This window comes from Nannospalax galili, unplaced genomic scaffold (assembly GCF_000622305.1).
Source record: "Nannospalax galili isolate Female #2095 unplaced genomic scaffold, S.galili_v1.0 scaffold102, whole genome shotgun sequence".
Taxonomy (NCBI): domain Eukaryota; kingdom Metazoa; phylum Chordata; class Mammalia; order Rodentia; family Spalacidae; genus Nannospalax; species Nannospalax galili.
The window spans coordinates 978,556-998,333 of record NW_008351958.1 but is presented as its reverse complement, the minus strand read 5'-3'; the positions used below and the strand labels follow the sequence as shown (position 1 = coordinate 998,333).

At 40.4% G+C, this 19,778-nt stretch overlaps 1 protein-coding gene across 2 annotated transcripts in view; it reads left to right on the top strand.

The window, feature by feature from the left end:
• Tram1 (translocation associated membrane protein 1) overlaps positions 1 to 19,778 on the top strand; it is a 36,033-nt gene that overhangs the window by 515 nt on the left and 15,740 nt on the right. Inside the window, exons 1-6 of one of the 2 annotated variants that reach the window (XM_029553977.1) lie at positions 308 to 332; positions 8,663 to 8,726; positions 10,293 to 10,414; positions 10,538 to 10,654; positions 11,924 to 11,982; positions 13,808 to 13,892. In XM_029553977.1, coding sequence (XP_029409837.1) covers positions 318 to 332; positions 8,663 to 8,726; positions 10,293 to 10,414; positions 10,538 to 10,654; positions 11,924 to 11,982; positions 13,808 to 13,892 — 462 coding nt within the window. In that variant the 5' untranslated portion in view covers positions 308 to 317. Of the gene's footprint in view, positions 1 to 307; positions 333 to 8,662; positions 8,727 to 10,292; positions 10,415 to 10,537; positions 10,655 to 11,923; positions 11,983 to 13,807; positions 13,893 to 19,778 lie in introns of those variants that run through there. The other variant, XM_008848873.3, reaches the window with a different exon arrangement.

Sequence of the window (19,778 nt, the reverse complement as noted above, 5' to 3'; positions counted from 1 at the left end):
GCCGCCCGGCTTGGGCTGCAGAACATCGGGGCCCGGGACCGTTGCGCCGGCCCGGGTGACTGGCACGGCCCCTCGCCGGACCCACCCCGCAGCGCCAGAGTCCTGGCTGCCGCCAGCGTGGAGGGCGGGGACCGCGGCGTCCTAACCCCGAGGCACACCCCGGTGGTCTCGGCTCTGCACTTACAGCCGCGGAACCCAACTTTTTGTCCTGACGCTTCTTGGCCTTTGCTTTCCGGGAGAAACGAGGTTGGAGCCCTGCGTTGAGATGCTCACCGGCTGTGTCGAGTTGAGCATTTCGTTTCCCGAAGCAAGAGACGATGAGAATGTCAGGCGTGTGTAAATTCTCTTCCCACAGATCTAAGTATTTTGATGACTTATTTAATAGCTGTTGAATGTGGATAATAAACTTTGCAAGGTGACTCCGTAACAGCCTACGGATTTTTTTTCCTCCCTCCCTGGTACATTCTCCCACTCTTTCGCCCCTAATTTTTGGTCCATAAGTCTCCAAATCTCACCAAATATATTGATATTATGATTATTATTATTTTGTCTCCTCTTCCTCTGGCGTGTAACCTAGTGAGGATAAAGGCTTTGGGTTTTGTTTTGTTTTGGTTTTGTTTTGGTTTTGTTTTTTTTTGGCTTTTTAACTAGTCGTTTCCCACTGTCTGGAATAGAGCTTTGAAGATTTGAGTAAAAAGAATTGTTTAGAGAAACTGATTGGAATGAGACAGCTGGTAGGAACCAAAAGGCAAATATGGTGTTTTAAATCGAGCCCCATTTGAGTGTTTTTAAAAGTTATTACTAGATACCGTGCTTTTTTCTGTTTGATCTCTTGTAATGTACTTTGCTGAATCCAGATACAGATACTTTTTATTCCTGATTGTGTCACATATGGTTGCAGCCGCTGCTGAGGACATAGTACAGTAGGTGTACTTGAAGAGAAAGTGGGAGAACTAACACGTCACAAGGTGACTAGGTAACCCAAATCTGAGACTTAATTTGCCTGCCCTTGTAAAGGAAGTAAAAATCACCTGTACTGGTCTCCTCGCAGTTCTTGCAATAATCAGATAATAGCAGGGGCCATCTGACAGTGGCAAAGAATTATATGAATGAAAAAGCGCAGGGTTGGGTATGTGGTTCTGTGGTAGAATGCTTATTTGTTAATTATTTATTGGAGATTGAACCCAGGGCCTGGTGCAGGTTGGGCACTGACCTGTACTCCTGTCTCTTGGTGCTTGCTGTCATGTACCATGAGTGAGGTCCTGGGTTCAGTTACCAGCAACATACAATGCTAAACATTTGTAATCTCTGAATTTATTATGTTTGTCTGCTGTAATGTTAAAAATTACATGGTTGGTACATACCTGTAATCCCAGCAATCTGGAGGCTTAGAATTCCTGATTTTAAAGGCATAGTTTAGGGTTCTTAGGATCTGTAGAGCATATTGCAATGCTTTGAAGGAGGTGAAATACCTAGGTCAGAAATTCTGATACTTAGAAATACCATACCTTTGTTGATTGTTACCTAGATGTTAATATTAAATTTTTAAAGTTGCTCCAAAAGAGAGTATTGAAATGGCAAACAGAAAAGGATAGTTTGTACAAGCCACTTGTTTTTTTCTTACCATATGTTAAACTTTTAGGATTTGAAAGCATCATTGTATAGGGAGGGTAGTGATTAGGTGAGTTTTGCTGTTTGACTCTCAGTCATATAGTTACAGAACTACAGTATCTGTGCAGAAATGATAGAGAAGCTGATATTTTACAGAACTGTGAAGCCTTTTGTGTAAGTACATGGAAGAAATGCAAGGGGATTTATGGTGGTGTCAAGAAGTCAGATGCTGTGTTACTAGTCAAAATGAAGACGCAATGTAGAAGTACTACAAAAGTCTACATTCTGTAGCTGATTGTTCAAGGTAGGGAATATCAGAACTTCAATTTTCTTATATGGGCCTGGAGAGAGAGCTCAGTGGTTAGGAGCATTGGCTGCTCTTGCAAATGGACTTGGGCTCAGTTACCAGCACCCACATGGCAGCTCACAGCCCTCTGCAGCTCCAGTTCCAGGGACTCCAGCGCCCTTTTCTGGCCCCTCCAGGCACTGCACACACATGGTGCACTTACATGCAGGCAAAAAAAAAAAAAACACACATTAAATTTAAAAAAATGGGGTTACTTCGAGATTTAAAGTAATATGTATTCATTCAGTGCTGTGCTTACAAGGTAGCCATGGTTATTCCTTGGAAATTCATCAGTGTTGGAAAATGATGGCAGCATTTTTATATGAGAGATTACAAATATAACTAATGATTTTATGTTTGAATTAGGAAAATTCATACAGTCAAAAAAATGCCAGGGCTGGAGAGATGGCTCAGCAGTTAAGAGGACTGACTGCCCTTGCAGAGGACCCGAGCTTGATTCCCAGCACCCACATGGCAGCTTTAAACCGGCCTTAACTCCAGTTCCAGGGGAATCCGAATGACCTCTGTGGCATTGCACAACACGGGTGCACTCACATACATGCAGGCAGTACACTCATACACATAAAAATAAAAATAATAAAGAAAATATATTTTTTTTTAATGCATGGGTTGCTGAAGAGATGGCTCAGTAGTTAAGAGCACTGACTGCTCTTGCAGAGGACCCAGGTTCGATTCCCAGCAACCACACTGCAACTAATAACCATAACTCAAGTTCTAGGGATCCAGAGCCCTCTTCTGACCTTGGAAAGCTTTCTAGAAGAGATGATGTGTAGGAAGAATGAACGTTCTTTCTCTTGAACTTTCAGATTTGTGTGTGTGTGTGTGTGTACACATGCCATGGTACACATATGGAGGTCAGGGGACAACCTGTAGGAATCAGGTTTCTCCTTCTACCGTGTGGGTTCTGGAGATGGAATTCAGATTATCAGGCTGAGCAGCAGGCACTTTTACCCACTGAGCCATAGATTTTTGTTTTAGTGGCATCTGCCCCCCACCTTTAAAACCAATTTTGCATAAATTGGTGGAGAAGTGGAATTGGATAGTCAGAAATTGGCTTACCTATCAGGAACCCAGTGTGTGCACTAATCATACCTCTAGCAAGTATGAAATAGTTCACACCTCTATAACATGAGGACCAGGCCCCAGCTGACAACCATTCCAAACAATATTGTGAAGTTTGTGACTTTGCATGCATAGGCTTGGATTCCTCAGTAGTTTTCGGTAACCTACTTAAGATGGGTTTGAACGAATCTCTTTTTTTCTTATAAAGAAATAGCGGTATAAGAGTCCAGGACTGTGCCGTTACTCTTTGTATAATAAGTGTCAGTATAGCATGTTTATCTTACAGAGCGGTATATCTTACCAGGACCTCACTGTGCTAGTCATTTAAAGTAGTGCTGGGTGGGTTGGGAGGCTTAGGAAGATGCCAGCGAGAATGAACTCCAGCTTGCTTCTCTGTGTGTTTTGGAGGTGTATAGCTTGTGTTTTCCTCCTCCCTCATTCTGCCTAATGTCACATGTCCAGCTGGAGGCCAAATTTTCATTTGGAAGCCTAGCATAAAAGGATAATCTAATTCTTGTTGCGTCTAAATTTGGTACTGTATATCTTTGAAGAATTACATTTGCTGTGTATAAAGGACCCTTTAACACAAAGTTTTCTTAACTGTGGTATTGGTGACCTCATCAACTAAAAGCAGATATGGAGCTATGGGAGAAGAGAAGAGCATGAATGTGTGGGCGTGTCTACATGCCCACAGCACACCAGTGGAGATGAGAGGACAGCTTGGCAGGAGTCTGTTCTCTCCTGCCACGTGGATTCTGGGGCTTGAAATCAGGTCGCCAGGCTTGGTGGCAAGTTTTTATCACTAAATTGTCTTGCCGGTCCCACTAAATTACTTGATTTTTAGTTCGTATTATTACCTTTTATTTATTATGTGTGCATGTGGGAGTCAGAAGACGACTTGCATGAGTGTCTTCTTTTCTTCCTCCGTGGGTCCAGGAAATTGGCTTCAGGTTGTCAGGCTTGGCGGCAAGCGCCTTCACCCCATGAGCCATGTCACCAACTCCCCCTCATCAAGTTTTAGTACAGCATCTTTTTAGCCTTTTCTGTTCAACTGTTGTTGCTCCCCTGTTGAGCAGCTCACTTTAGTGACCATATCCTAGAGTTTTTTTTCAAATCACAAAGGCCTGATCTATATCCAGATTTTGAATTCCAAGATAACAGAGTTCAGGCACAGCCTCCATGTTGTTCACCTCTCACTCTGCTGCTCTTGTACCTTCTCTGGCAGTCCAAGCTGTTGGCCTCTTTCCTTTCCTCTATTAACCCCCTGTTACTTTGCTTTTGTTCTGATAGACTTTACTCTGCTATAGGAGCACCCCCCCCACCCCCCAGTCCACAGGGACTGTATTCCAGAATCCCCAACAGATGCCTGAAGCCACATACATGCCTTACCACGTTCTACGTGTGTTCTGCTATACATACATACCTGTGATGGTTTAATAAATGAACTACAGTAATAAAATAGAACAATTACACTGTGATAAAAATATGTGTTTCAGTATGCTATTACGCTGTATTCACCCTTAAGATGATGTGAGACAGGATGAGGTGAGATGTTAGGCAACAGCGTAAGGGGCACTAGAACACAGGCTGTGCTCTGGCAGTTAATCTGATAACCAAACAGCTTCTAGCAGGCCAGTTGGGAGCCTGCACAGTTTTGTCACCCTGTTCATGCTAACCCGGTTTAAAACTTACCTTCTGACCTGGGATTTCCCATGTGTTCAGACTGCTGTTGACCATAGACAGCTGAAACCTTAGGAAGTAAAACCATGGATAAGGGATGACCACTCTTTCTGCCTCACCTTGCCTTTGCCTTTCACTTGTCTTTCCCCTTCCCCTCCTTGTCTTTGTCACTCAGACTGGCCTCAGTCCATGAACCTCCTGCCATAGCCTCCTGAGTGCTGGAATTACTGACAGGAGCCAGCACCCACCTGTTTCTGCCTTTTCTGTGTCTCTCAATTCACATTGCAGAGGATTACCAGAAAAAAAAAAAAAAAAAAAAAATGCACTTTGGGGCTGGAAAGAGCTCAGCAGTTAAGAGCACTGGCTGCTCTTCCAGAAAACCCAGGTTTGGTTCCCAGCACCCCATGGCAGCTAGCAACCATCTATAACTCCAGTTCTAGATGATCTAACACCCTCTTCTGACCTCTGCAGGCTTCTCACACCATAGGTGTACTTACACACATGCAGCAGTATAGGCATACACATAAAATAAATTTTTAAAAAACACACACACAAGCTGATAGCAGAAATCAAGATTTTTGCCTCAGACCATGAATGACATCCAGTGGTGATCTTTTTGCTTTCCCTAGCCAGCTCCTTTTCCTATGGAAACTATGTAATCCTCATCATCCAGGTCCCATTATCCTTAACATGTGATCTAGCATTTTCTCCCCATTTTGTTTGAAAAAGTTTATTGGATATAACCTAAGTGTGGTGATATATCCCTATAATGATAGAGGTTGGGAGGCTGAGAGAAGGTCTTCAGTTCTGTGTCAGCCTCAGCTTCATGTCGGTGTGTATTTAGATCTGAACCCCATTCCCAAGATATGACTTACATACAGATGCTCCAGAAATCCTAAAAAAACAAATTGCTTTTGATCTCAGGCATTGTGGATATGGGTGATTCAGCCAGTCACAGCCCAGGAGGAGGCATTCAGCAGGGCTCTCCTTGCAGTCCATTCCCTAAAACATCCTTCAGTCACTGTTCCCTTTTTGTCGTATGGATTTCATTTCTCCCTTTCCCCCAGCATCCATCCCTGTTGGCCTGTGCAAACTTGGTATCTCTCTACTCTTGCAAACAACATAATCTTCCTGAACATCTGTAGGTACCATTTGTCCCTTTCAGTCCACTGCAACTTGACTTTTTTCGACATTTCATTAACATCACTCAAGCTATGGCCTGTGATGACTTCATGAATTACCTGATGTGTTGCAGCCTCTGTCTCACATCTCTTGAAATGCTTGACTTTGTTGATCTGTCTGGGTTTTGGACATTTCCCCCTTGGCTTTGTGCTAGGCTCTTCATTCCCTTTCTGTCACTCTGCCAGTTGTTTTTAGTTTGAGGGAATGCTGGCTTTCCCATATGATTTATGTTTGCCAACAGGTCAGTCCATGGTGACTTGCCCCATGCTTGGGGCCTGTGGTAGAACACAGTGGCAGAGGGCACCTGGTGGAACAATAGGTGTTGTCCTGTTGAGGAGAGGGAGGGAGGGGATGAGAGAATGAGGCCACACGCCTAGTGACCAGGAGATCTCCCACCAGGCTCTATGACTTAAAGATTCTACTCCAGTAGCATCATAGGCTTTTAGAGTACTATATCCAAAGTATATCAGGGACTTAGGTTCATGTTTTCTCTGTCCTCTCTCTAGATAGTACAGATACTGTACATTTCCTTATAGGATTTATATGTCCCTGTGGGCATATGACTTCTGCCTGTATGTAAATAGAAACCTCCAGTATTCATCTAAGCTAGGTTCTTGCTGCTGAGTTCTAGATTTGGGTGTAGGCTGCCTGCAGCCCTCTCTCACCATCTATCTCATAGATATCTTAGTTTATCCAAAGTTCAGTTTCTTCCCTTTTGCCCTAAACCTGCTGTGTTCTTGTATTCTACATTTTTAGCAGTAGTATTTGCACTTAGCTGTTCAGTAAATAATCTTTGACTCCTTTTCTTTTGTTTACCAGTTGTTCTGCCCCTAAGTGCCTTCTCTGTCCCACCACCACTGTCTTAGTGCAGGCCTTAGAGTCTTTCACATGGTGTCTTGTAGAAGAAGCCTTACGCTTTTACTCAAAATGGTATTTTGTCTGGTGTTTATTTTCCAGGTCCCATGTTGGGTTCTTTTTAAAGCAATTCTTATATTTATTTATTTAGTTAGTTGATACTTATTTTGTGTGTGTGTGTCTGTGTCTGTGTGTCTGTGGTGTGTGTACATGGAGTCAGGACAACGTACAGGAGTTGGTTTTCTCCACCATTTGGGCTCCAGGGATTGAGCTTGGGTTATCAGGCTTGGTAGCAAGGGCCCTTTACCCACTAAACCATCTTCCCAGCCTTCCCATGCTAGGCTCTGCCAGTGACAGGGTGATGTAAACAAGGTCCCAAGTTATCTAGCTTATTTTGCACTGGGCACAAGAAAAATTGGATGAAGTGTTACCATATTATGTGTTTTAAAGGAGGGGAGCACACTTACATTATCTGACAGAGGAAATGCCCTACTCGACAAAGAAGGCTTCCTTGAAAAGATGTGACTGGTTGGAGCTGAAGAGATGGCTCAGCAGTTAATAGTACTGACTGCTCTTGCGGAGGACCCGGGTTTGATTCCTGTGGCGGCTCAGAACTGTCCTTAACTCCAGTTCCAGGGGAATCTGAACCTCTTTTCTGACCTCCGTGGCATTGCACGACATGGGTGGGCTCACATACATGCAGGTGATAGACTCATACACATAAAATAAAAATAATAAGTAAAATATTTAAAAAAAGAAAAGATGTGACTGAACTGAGATCTAAGGCAGAACGTTTAACAATGGTGCAGGGACTGGAAGGAACCAAAAAACAGGCGGAACTGGTCTGAGATGAGACTGGAAACAAGAGCAGTGTAGGCCACATTGTCCTGGAGATAGGAATTCAGTGGAAGATTCTTAGCTAGAGTAGGGAACACTGTACACAGATGTTTGTAGCAATTGGAGGACTGAAGAGGATGTGAGAACTTAGGTTATAGCTTTCTTCCTCAAAAGCACAAACACTCCTTCCTTAAAATCCTCCACTCCTAGTAAAGCACTCGACAGTATTTCTGGGCTTTTCTTCTACCCTTCCCTGGCCTTAAACTTCCTGCAGCTTCACCTTATTTCTACCCAATTCTGCCTCCTTCATCCTTTGTGGGCCTGGGGAGTTCCCAGCAAGACAGAGCTCTTGCACCACACCTCCAAGAAGCATTCCAGAATAACCTTCATTTCTACCCCAGGGCAAAGTAAAGAAGTTGGTCATGTATCCTGAGTATCTGTAGTGCAAGTTGTCAGTGTGAATTCTGCAGTGTTGGAACAGTTTCTTTGCCTGTCTTGACGCACCAAAGCTTCCCACCATGGGATGATTTCATGTGTCTTGTTTGATCCTTCCTATGTAGTACTATTCTTGGTGTTTGTAAATGTTGGAGTAATCGTTGCATTTTTCTCTTGTGACCAACTTTTGCCAGTATTCAAGTTAATAAAACATTTACTGACCACCTACCAGGTCTGGGGGAGGGAGCGTTAACACATAGACTGTGTATGATCCATTTTTCTTAGGCTAATTCTGCTTGTTTTTATTAATTTACACAACACTTTTCTTGATAGGAACTTTGTGTTCATTGTTCTGTTGTAGAGAATCAATATTTGAAAAATCATTGTTTGCTGGAACTGCAGAAGGTATTGCTTTTGAAATGTTACAAAGTTAAGGGTGAATTACGCAGTCGAAATTGCAGAAAAACCCTTCAGTGAATTGCCGTAACTTCCAAGCTCAACCATGTGCCTGCCAGGGTGCCACAGAAAGAAGTAGGGTGCTCTGCTTCTTGGAATCGGGGGCAGAATTTTGTAGTCTTTTTGCCCCTTGTGTATTGGAGTCACAATTGACTTGATCTTTTTCCTGCTTTCTAGATAACAGCAAAAGCTGCCATTATTTTCGTGGCTCTTCAGTACAACGTTACCCACCCTGCAGCAGGTAGGTAATTTTTCTGTAAAGGTCTGTATTTAGGTAGAAGTACAGTTGACCAATTTGTAAATAGTCAGGAACACCAGAGTCTACATTACTGTCCACAGATCCCATCCATGATTAGACTAAGCATTGTTTTGATGATTTGCTAATAAGATCAGGTGTTTGGGGGTTATTTTATCCTAAACAGTATATGAAACTCAGTTTTATGTGTTTATTATTTATTACCTATTTGTGAATGGTCTTAATTCTATCAAAGAACTATTTGTATTGCCTTCTCTGTTTTCATAAAGAAAATTCTAAAAATATGCTAAATGTCATTGCACAGTCAAGAGTTGTACAGGCACGAGGTTCAGGTTCAACTTTTTGGCATCTAAGTTATATTTTGGCCTGAGAATAATCCCTTCAGACTTATTTTCATTTTTTGTTGTGTTTACCTCTAGCAGTTATTTTGACTAGAGAGAATAGTAATAGACTCTAGGAAATATCAGGTAATTGTATCCAAATGATACTTGTATTTCAGAAAGTTTTAGTTCTAAATTACGCTATGGAAAAGTCAAGTTGCCATGAGAAGTTGACTGTGGTTGAGCACAGAAATGTAATTAACTAACTTAAATGAGAGTTAGGATGCTTGGTTAATGAAATAGCAACACACTCTTAGTAAATCTGCTCTGAGGTTTTTTTTACTGTGAATGTAAGATCAGATATATAACACTGAGGGTTGTGTTGTTATTTATAGTTTTGTGAATGCTTGAATTAGTGACCTAGATAAAAAGTTACTCCAAAGTGACCTGTTGTTTTAGCAGTGGCCTATACCAGCATAAAATTTTACCTTAATGGTCCCATAAACAAGCCCAAGAACACATGTTAGTACTTCACAAATACTAATATTTGTTTTGAAATTTTTAAGCAGTTTTAAGAATTAAAAACAAATTTTCTGGCCAGGCATGTTCGTGCATGCCTTTTAAGCACAGCACTCTGGAGGCAGAGGCAGGCAGATTTCTGTGAGATCAAGGCCAGCCTGGTCTACATAGTGAGTTCCAGGCCAACTGGGGCTACAGGGAGACCCTACCTCAAAAACAAGCAAATAGAAACAATAATAATTTTACCAATAGTTGCCTCTCTACTGCGGGGAGATTAAACTAAATCAATCAAAGTCAGATTGGTTTCTACTGGGAAGCGTACTACGATGTCTATTGAAATAGAGCTAGGAAAGAAAAAAAGAAAGAAAGAGCCAGGACATTCCAAAGGGTATTGAGAAGACAGCGAATAGCCTGAGTAGACAATGTCAGTTTATTGAGTGTGGCCTCATCCCGTTTCTTGGTTTTTGATGACTGTAACTAACACACATCGAGTCTTTGTAAGCAATTTCTGAAGCTTTGGGTTTCTGGATAGGCCTTTCCTAAGTTTTCATCACCCCTAAGACTCAAGATGTTTAAGAGCAAATCTTCTATACCTCTGTGGACCTTTTTAACTGGCTTGGTCTTTTGTTCGTTTCTATAGCTGTGTTGTACTTGGTGCTGTTTTATAATCTTACATATATTTTTGTGTATGTGTGTTCTTTCTGGCCTTCAGAAGAACAAGCTACTGAATCAGCATCCCTTTATCACTATGGCTTCAAAGATTTGGCTACGGTTTTCTTCTACATGCTAGTGGCGATAATTATTCATGCCATAATTCAAGAATATGTGTTGGATGTAAGTATTCAATCTCAAAAAAAAATCTCTATTTTGTAAAGCAGTAGCTTTCCATAAGAGAGTCATACATTATGTATATTTTATAATTTATTATTAATTCCTAATAGCTGCTTTTATTTTTAGAAAATTAACAGACGAATGCACTTCTCCAAAACGAAGCACAGCAAGTTTAATGAATCTGGACAGCTTAGTGCGTTCTACCTTTTTGCTTGTGTCTGGGGCACATTCATTCTCGTCTCTGTAAGTATGTCGCTATGTATTGTTCTTAAGTCTCATTTAATATCAGTAACTGTGCTCATTGCCAGGTGTGGCAGTGCATGCCTTTAATCCTGCCACTCAGGAGGCAGAGGCAGGCATATCTCTCTGAGTTCAAGGCCATCCTGGTCTACATATAACTTGGAGGCTAGCCAGAGAGTGAGACCCTGTCTCAAAAAGACTCTTCTCAACAGCGCATGTAAATTGAGAGTTACAGTGATAAATCTGTTCATTTTCATATAGAATTCTTAGTTGTTGCTGTTTCAAAAAGCCTTCCACATCTTAGTCACTAAATGTCGTCATTCTCTCTTTTAGTTCCTTGCAGATACCTTTTTGTCAGCAAGAAGGGTTAGATGTTAGTGGTGAGCTTGCCTCTGTTACATGAGCGGTAATGTGTTTAGTCATTTCCTCCTTTATAAACAGTCAAGTTGTTTTCCAAACAGCTTAAAGTGTATAAATTTTCAAGAAGGGTGATCAGAACATTTAGCTCTCTTTAATGAAGAGAGGAAAGATAGTAGTATCAATTTTAATATGAAATAACAATACCTCACTTTTGTATCCATTCCATGGCTTACCTACTTTTGAGCTTGTTAGGCACATTATTCTTTTAAGTTGTGCTAAAGACTAATAGCAGGCACATTATTCTTTTAAGTTGAGCTAAAGACTAATAGCAGCCAGTGCTCTTAACTGCTGGGCCAGTTCCAGTATCCAACACTTAATGTCAGAGATAGACTAAAACTCAGCTCTTCAATCCAGTGCCTATTCCATCTTACTCTGCTGATTCAATACAGTGAGTGTAAACTTCAGTTTAAAATCAGTTTTCTAATTAAAAAAAATAAGAGTTACACCTCTGGGGTAAGATAGTCTTGTTAAAGGTAAGTCATTTTAGATTTTAGAGGGGTTTAACATGTGTAGTAATTTTCACCAAATACATCCAGGTTTCTGAGAAAAAGACCTGGGTAGTGTTTTGTGGACATGAACCTGGCAGCATTGTGAGCTTCTATCTGTCAGGAGATCCAGGTTTCCCGAAGCTTCTTCTAATTACCTGGGACAGAATGTATCGCTCCCATAGCTGTCTGTCTGATACGTACTGTTGCTGTTGATTACATATGTTTGTGTAGATATACTTTTTACTCTACTGTATTGAAAGATACTTGAAAAACTAAAACATTTTATTTTCGCTGGACCTGATTGTGGGAAACTGGAAATATTTATTTGATATTCACAGACTAATTTTCATGTCCTTTCTCATAGGAAAACTATATCTCAGATCCAACTATCTTGTGGAGGGCTTATCCCCATAACCTGATGACGTAAGTAATTTTTAAATCATGTCTTTCTTAACTGAAGACTATGTTCATATCACAAACAAGCAGGATCTATTCTTGCTCTTCTCTTTAAGATTTCATACTAATTGATAAGATAAATGTGCTGCCTGTTGGCCATAAAACAGTGACCACTGTCATTAGGAAGTGTCCTGTGTGCGCGTCATGGATGTTTCTGTTATCTTTGCTCCTTGAGATAACTTATTTTAACATAATTTTAATTTGGTCTTCTCCTCCCTTTATGCTCCTCATCTTTTCTCCTCTGCATGGCTATACCTTTCCCATAGTCCTCTTTGTTCCCTTACCCCCTCCATCTCTTTCATTCCTTTCTTCTTTTCTATAAGATTCTTGAAATTGAGGGTTCTTTCTTTGTTATTTTTGTCGGTGCTGCACATTGCTTGCAGGATCTTAGTAGTTATGAAGATACCTACATAAGTTATTCGCTTAGCTCCACGTAGCACCACTATTCCACAGTCATTTCCCTTGATAATTTGCCTGTATAGGTCCTTTGCATCCCCAGATTTGTTGTTAGGGTTTACAGTATCTATGTATTATTTTTATTTTATGTGTATGAGTGTATTGGCTTCATGAATGTAAGTGTACCCATGTTGTACCATGCCCACAGAGGTCAAAAGAGGGCATTGGATCCCCTGGCACTAAAGTTCTAGGTCATTATGTGGGTGCTGGGAACTAAACCCAGGTCTTCTACAAGAATAGCCAGTACTCTTAACTGCTAAGCCAAAAATTATCTCCTTAGCCCCAAATTATTACTATTTTTTAAATTTATGTGTAGAGTGCTTGCAATGCTCACAGAGGCCAAAAGAAGGTTTCAAATCCCCTGGAACTGGAGTTACAGGTTGTGAACTGCCACGTGGATGTTGGGAACTGAACCCAGGTATTCTGCAAGAGCAGCCAGTGCTCTTAACTGCTGGGCCAGCTCTTCATCCCCTCTTTTCCTTTTTGTATACTTTGCTAGGTAAATTGTAGATGCTTGCAACCTACATGGCACTCACTAAATACTTTGTGATCTGAGATTCAAGAAACAGGCATGAAGGAAAGAGAGTAACATGTCTGTACACATATTGACTTCAATCCAGCAGGAATATCCACCAAACAATTAAATTGTTGATTTAAAGCAATTACAGTAGTATGTTGAACTTTTATTAAAATGAAGTTATAAACATGGTACTTTTGTGGAACTATATTACCCTTCCAGAAATGGCTTCAGATTGACTTTGTGTTTTCCATTTTAGACTTCTAGAGAGAAGGGAGAATAAGATGAATCAGAGGGGCCAGAGGGTTATACTATAAAGAAGAGGCTGTAGGCTGGGTAAAACATGCCTCCTGGGAGCCATCCTGTGCCTTGTTCCTGTCTTTAATTCTGCCTCTGCCTCCATTTATTGGATTTTCTCCATGTTGCAGCAGATGGAATTACAGTATTTCCCGAGTTTTATTGTGATACTGTACCTGTCTTTCACCCTTCCCTGTTGGTGAAATCTGATTTGTGGGTCAGTTGGGCCCCTTGTGTCTTTCTGTAGCTAATGTGGCTGGCTCAGTCAGTTTCAGGGAACTAAGGACAGGCTCGGGCTCTGTACACATACATGCTTTGAAGCACACCTGGTTCATCCAGAATTGGCTGATTGGTAGCTATAACCTAGGGAATTAGAGAAAACTGACTGCCAGGAGCTGTTTAAAGAAGGGTTGAGTACTGCATGAGATAACACAAACGTAGCTGTCCCAATAGCCAGGGTTTGATGTTGGTTTTGTTTTTAATACTATACTTAAGAAACTTATTTTTTGCTTTCTTGCACAGATTTCAAATGAAGTTTTTCTACATCTCACAGTTGGCTTACTGGCTCCATGCTTTCCCTGAGCTCTACTTCCAGAAAACCAAAAAAGTAAGCTGGGGTTTCCTTTGTGTACTTTAAAAAGTTGTCATCTCTGAAACTGAATACTTCTTTCTGGCCTTATCCTCCCTTCAACTGCCTCTGCCAGTCTCCACCTCCCCCTTCATACAAAAACTAAAATCCTTAAATAGTTCTTGACAAAAGAAACTTTACTTGATATTTAACTTTTGCATTTACATGCTAATTGCTCATTTTTAAATTGTGTTAGTAATTTAAAGTCTAAGCACATTTTAGAATGTAGTATTGGTTTCATCTCATTGGTTTTCTTAGCAATTTATTTCACAAGTAATTCATTAGGTTACAACTAACAATTCTTTATCTAAGTCTCAAAGAAGAATTTGGTATTGACAAAAAACTAAACCACAGTTAAATATTCACCAGGGAAGCCTTTCCTGAAATGGGTGGAGCAGATGTTTGTTTAAAGAAATCAGTCAACTCCTGGAGCCCTTCAGTGCCCCGCTTTATGAAATCACTTTCCACAGTATCACTACGTCAGCTTTTTACTTTGTTTAACTTTTTTTTTCCTCCTCTGAAACCTCCGCCAGCTTCTCATTGCTTTAGACTGAAGCTGCTCATCTGTGCTGCAGGCGTATGTGCTCTGCCCCATCCCCTCACCCATTCCTTCTGCTTTCATTTCACAGTGATGTGCTCTGATTGTAGAATCTAACACATGGGCTGTTCTTTCATGGTTACCTTTCCCTCTAGTAAATTAATCAAGCACCTTATTTCTTTTTGACCAGATAGATAATTTTTTTAAAAACTCCATATGGCCAGGTGTGGTGGTGCACGCCTTTAATCCCAACACTTGGGAGGCAGAGGCAGGTGGATCTCTGTGAGTTCAAGGCTGGCCTGGTCTACATAGTGAGTTCCAGGTCAGCTGGGGCTACAGGGAGACCCTGTCTCGAAAAAGACAAAAAAAACCCCTCTATATGTGATCTATTTACTGGGATTTACTTCAAAAAAATATCAGATAAGGGTAAACAAGCACAGATATAGATGAAACAGTTTTGTCATTTGTTAATAAATTGAGTCTGGGTTATAAATACATACTGATTCATTTTACTCCTTGTTAGTTGTATATGTATTGACATTTGCCACATTGAGAATGTTTGCCTCTTTAAGCCCCTTACTTTGAGAGAAGTCTTCCTAACTAGAATTATGATAACCCTTTACTAATCAATGTATCTCTGCCCTCTCCAAAGCCACAGATACTTTCTTTAAAAGTATGTACTATAAGTAGGCCCTTTATCTGTCTGTGTTGTATGTGTACCAAGTGTCTGGGTTTTTTTTGTTTGTTTTTGTTTTTAATGTCTGCTGGGATTAGGAAACAATATGAAATTAGAGGCCATGTGCTGTGACATGTGGTGTTGATTTATTTTATAAAGTCCAATGTTTTTCTAGTTAAATTGGTAATAAATGTTAGGGTGAGGATTCTCATTTGTTTTAAATGTTGAAGAATTACTAGGCCCACAGTCTCTAGTAGCTCTTCATTTAGTGAGCGCCTCACATGAGTCTTGGCTGTCCTGGAGCTCCCCTGTCCTAAATGTAGCCACTAGCCACATCTAAATAAAGTTAAGTAAAGACACAGTTCGCTTTCTTGGTCACACTGGCCATATTTCAGCGCCCAGAATTTGCCATTTTGGATAGAAGATACACTTTTTTTTTTTAAAGACATCATTTTTCTGTGTAGCCCAGTCTAACCTGTAACTCAAGATCCTCCTGCCTCAACTTCCTGAGTGAGGGGAGATTACAGGTATGTGCAAAGTTTAGATGGAGATTTATGGAACACTTTTGTTACCATAGAAGATTCTGTTGGATGACACTGCTGAGAGTGTCATAGTTTCATGATGTCTTTGTACTGTATCATGGCTCAGCTGTTTCAAGTGAGCGTCCTTTAGGTATTTGCATACTTATGGGCATAGTACCTCTGGGTTTCATTATTAATCCATGTCTCTATATTGCTCACTGACCCTAGTAAGTAAAAAGGAACATTTCAAAGCAATTGTTCATTTTAGCTCCTAAAGCTTTTTTCTTATCAGTTTCTGCCAGATGGCATTTCTCCAGAAATGCAGCCTAATTTTTATGGAATAATTTGCATAACTTAGAACTTAACGGAAACTATTTTTAACACTTATATGTGACAGTTGAAAGTAACTGTTTCAAGTAATTAACATAATTTGAAAGCAACAGCTGCATATGTGTTAAACAGTTTCTTAAAATTTACTCTATGGAATTTATTTTTGGAAAAAATCTTTACTGGAAGGAACTAGTACAGTGATTGTTTTCAACCAGTCTCTCAGACAGATGAATAGAGAAAGGAACACTATTAGGAGCAGTGGAAGAGGAATGCTAGAGGCAAGTAACTTAGTTTCTTTTAAGAATATTTAAATTGCAGATGTTATGGAGACTTCAATATGAACAAAACACATCTTCATTTTGCCCATGAGAGTTGAAATACTATTCATAGCCAGGCACTAAGTGTGACCTGTAGTTCAGTTCCAAAGGCACAAGGTTTGGGCCCAGTTGTTCAGGTGCAGCCTGAGCAACATAGCAAAAGACCCTATCTCAAAAATAATAATGCCATAGCCCATTTGAATATATGAGGTTTAGAGAAGTAATGAAACCACCAAATATTCTGTTGCTGATACTCAAATTTGTTTTGGTTATAGAGAATATAATTATACAAAATATTAAAAATGGTTTTCCCCATTGCCACTTCATGAATGTTAGATTCACACTTTCCATCTGTGATATTTTGTTCATCTCTCATTCACTGCTGAAGCCACCCTTTGAATAATCTAGCAAAGATTTTTCAGAGTCTGTCAATAGACCGCAATAAGTTATTTTAAAATTGCAGTAATGGAAGCTTTTTATTTAGCCTTATGTGTCTTCCCAGACATTTATTTATTAAGCTCAAAATAATCACTGTAGACCCTGTAATAGAAGAAGGGGGAAAAAAAAAACTGATTAAGATGCTTCCTTGGGTTATAGAGAAATCTTTGCCTTTTATAGGCATATATATGATAGTTTGTAAAATTTGGTTTTACTGTAGTGTTGTCAAGAAACATTTTCTTATGCAATTTACCAGTTATTCTCTTTAATAAAGATAGTAGAATAAGAAGTGAAAATGTCACTTTGGAAAACATGCCCCTCTTTTTTCCATGAAAAATGAGATTGTCCAAATTTCAAGGCATTCCATGATTTCTTGTATGAGCGTTAGTATTGAGGATGTACGGCCAGATGTAGTCATGCACTGATCATACCGCTTGGGAGGCTGAAGTAGAAAGACCAAGACTAGGCCAGCCTTGAGCTATAGCAAAACCTCATCTCTCGAGTAAAGAAGGTATAATAGCTTGGAAACACTCTTTAAATAACTCAGTTTCATTGTGTGTGGGGTGTGTGTGTGTGTGTACGTGTACATGGATGTATGAATGTGCATTCACGTATGTCTCACTAGGTAGACCAGCCTGGCCTCAAACGCACAGAGATCCACCTGCCTCTGCCTCCCAAGTGCTGGGATCAAAGGTATGCACAACCACGCCCTCTGAGTATTTTATTTTTAAATAATCTTAAAATCTCATTGTAGCTTCTGATTAACTTATACAGCAAAATCCTAGGATGATATATGGGAATGTGTTGAAACAAGAATAGCTTTTGCTCAGCCCATTTCTGTTGCTCTTGACCTTGGTTTCTAGAGCAGCGATGAGCCCTTCTTGGACAGCTTACTGATTCCCTGGCTGATCAGCAAACTGATTTTGTGAACTCCTCTGAGAAGGCCCAGTTCTAACCATCCTTTCTGGTTCTTTGCTTTTCTCCACACCTTACATCACTGTGTAAGCTCCAGTGCTAGGTGGGAACTTGGCTGTCGTCACCAGACATGAGAGTGGACATGGCTTACTCCACAGGGATGAGAGAATACTAGGGGAGAGTGGCCTAGGACAATATGCTAACAGCAGTCTTTTTTTTTTTTCTTAAAGAATTTAAAAAATTTTATTTATTGAAATTTTATAAATTTCATACAATATATTTTGATCATATTTAGCTCCCTCCCCAACCCCCACTGGATTTCCTTTACTCTGTCACATATATATATATGAAGGCCTATTGAGTCAAGTTTGTGTACACAAATGTCCCTCAGTGTGGGTCCATCTACTGGAGCCTGGTTAACCTATCTAGTACCTTCACATTCTTAAAGAACACACTCTCTCTCTCTCTCTCTCTCTCTCTCTCTCTCTATCTATCTATCTATCTCAGCAGTTATTGATAGCCAGTAGTTCTTCAACTAAGGTTAGGGCTTCTTACCCACTTTCCCACTTCTATGCTGGGATTTTGTCTGACTTGAGTTTGCATGGGACTTGTGCATGCTGTCACCATTGCTGAGAGTTCATATGACCAGCTGTCTGGAGAAGTCTGTTTCCTTGTCATCCACCACCTCTGGCTCTTACAGTCTTTCTATCCTCGTCTTCCACAGTGGTCTCTGAGCCTTGGGTGGCAGAGGTTTGACATAGGTGTGCTGTTCAGGGATAAGCATTCTGTAGTTTCTTATTCTCTGCACTTAGGCCAGTTGTGGCTTTCTGGGTTAATCACCATCTTTTGCATGAGGAAGCTTTGCTAATGAGAGTTGAGAGGTGCCTTAATGTTCTTTCTGCCCCCTGTTCTGCTGTGTTCCTTTAGCCTTAGGTGTAGAGATTGCATTATAGGTGTGTTATTTAAAGCTGGGCACCTCACAGACACTTGTGTTTGACCAGTTGTGAAACTTTGTAATAGTCTCCATCTGTTGCAAAACAAAGCTTCTTTAAGAGGTACACTTACTGTAAATATAAGAATACATATTTAGAATACAGTAAGAAATTACATTGGTCTAGGGATGTGACAAATGTAGGTCTTTCTTTAGGTCTGTACGTATTTGGCTGTGTTTACAATACCACATATGAATTCCCTCCCATGGAGCAGGCCTAAATCTATTTAGATAGCTGTTGATTAACCCCAAGATAAAAATACCACTACTAAACCCGTAGAGATTATTTGCTGGGCCATTGTCGTTCATAAATTCTATACAGCTGGGTGGGATCATTGATTGGTTTTCTTCCATGGCAGTTTGCATGGTATCTTCTGATGCTATGGGAGCTAGTCTTCAGGGAGAAGGTTTCCAGATCAATCCAGCTCAATTACGCCAAGTCCTGTGTTGGAAGTATGTCCTGTCTTCAGCAATAGGGTCTTACCTTCAAGTTCTGGAAGGCAAGAAGGCTCTCAAAGGCTGTGGCAATAGCCTATATTATTTGGGGTATCTCTTACTCTACCCTGACCAGCAACTAGAAAGGAGCTTTCTCCTGCCTGGCACTGGTTTTTGTTATGCAGCCTTCCATTATGCATGTGCATGTATACAAATTGTGTGTGTGTGTGTGTGTGTGTGTGTGTGTGTGTATTTCTGTAGGTTTTTGAACTAATACATTTCCCTCTGGTTTTTCATACCACCTAAATCTTATTTATCTCCTCTCTCCCATACAGCCTTCCCTATTCCCTCCCCAAGTTAAAGTAACCTCCATTTAGCTGTTATTTTCTAGATAAAATTTCTCATTTTATCTTATTTTTTATTTACTTTTATTTTATGAATATTTAGCCTGCATGTATGTAAGTGCACCTGTGTTGTGCAGTGCCTGTGGAGGCCAGAAGAGGATGTCAGATCCCCTGGAACTAGAGTTACGGATGAGTGTTAGCCACCATGTGGTGATAGGAACCAAATCAGTTCCTCTGCAAGAGCAGCCAGTACTCTTAACCACTGAGCCATCTCTCTAGCCACAAAGTTTCTCATTTTAAAACTCATGATTTATCACCTCCCCTGCTGTTGCTTTTTTGGTTTTTGGTTTTTGGTTTTTT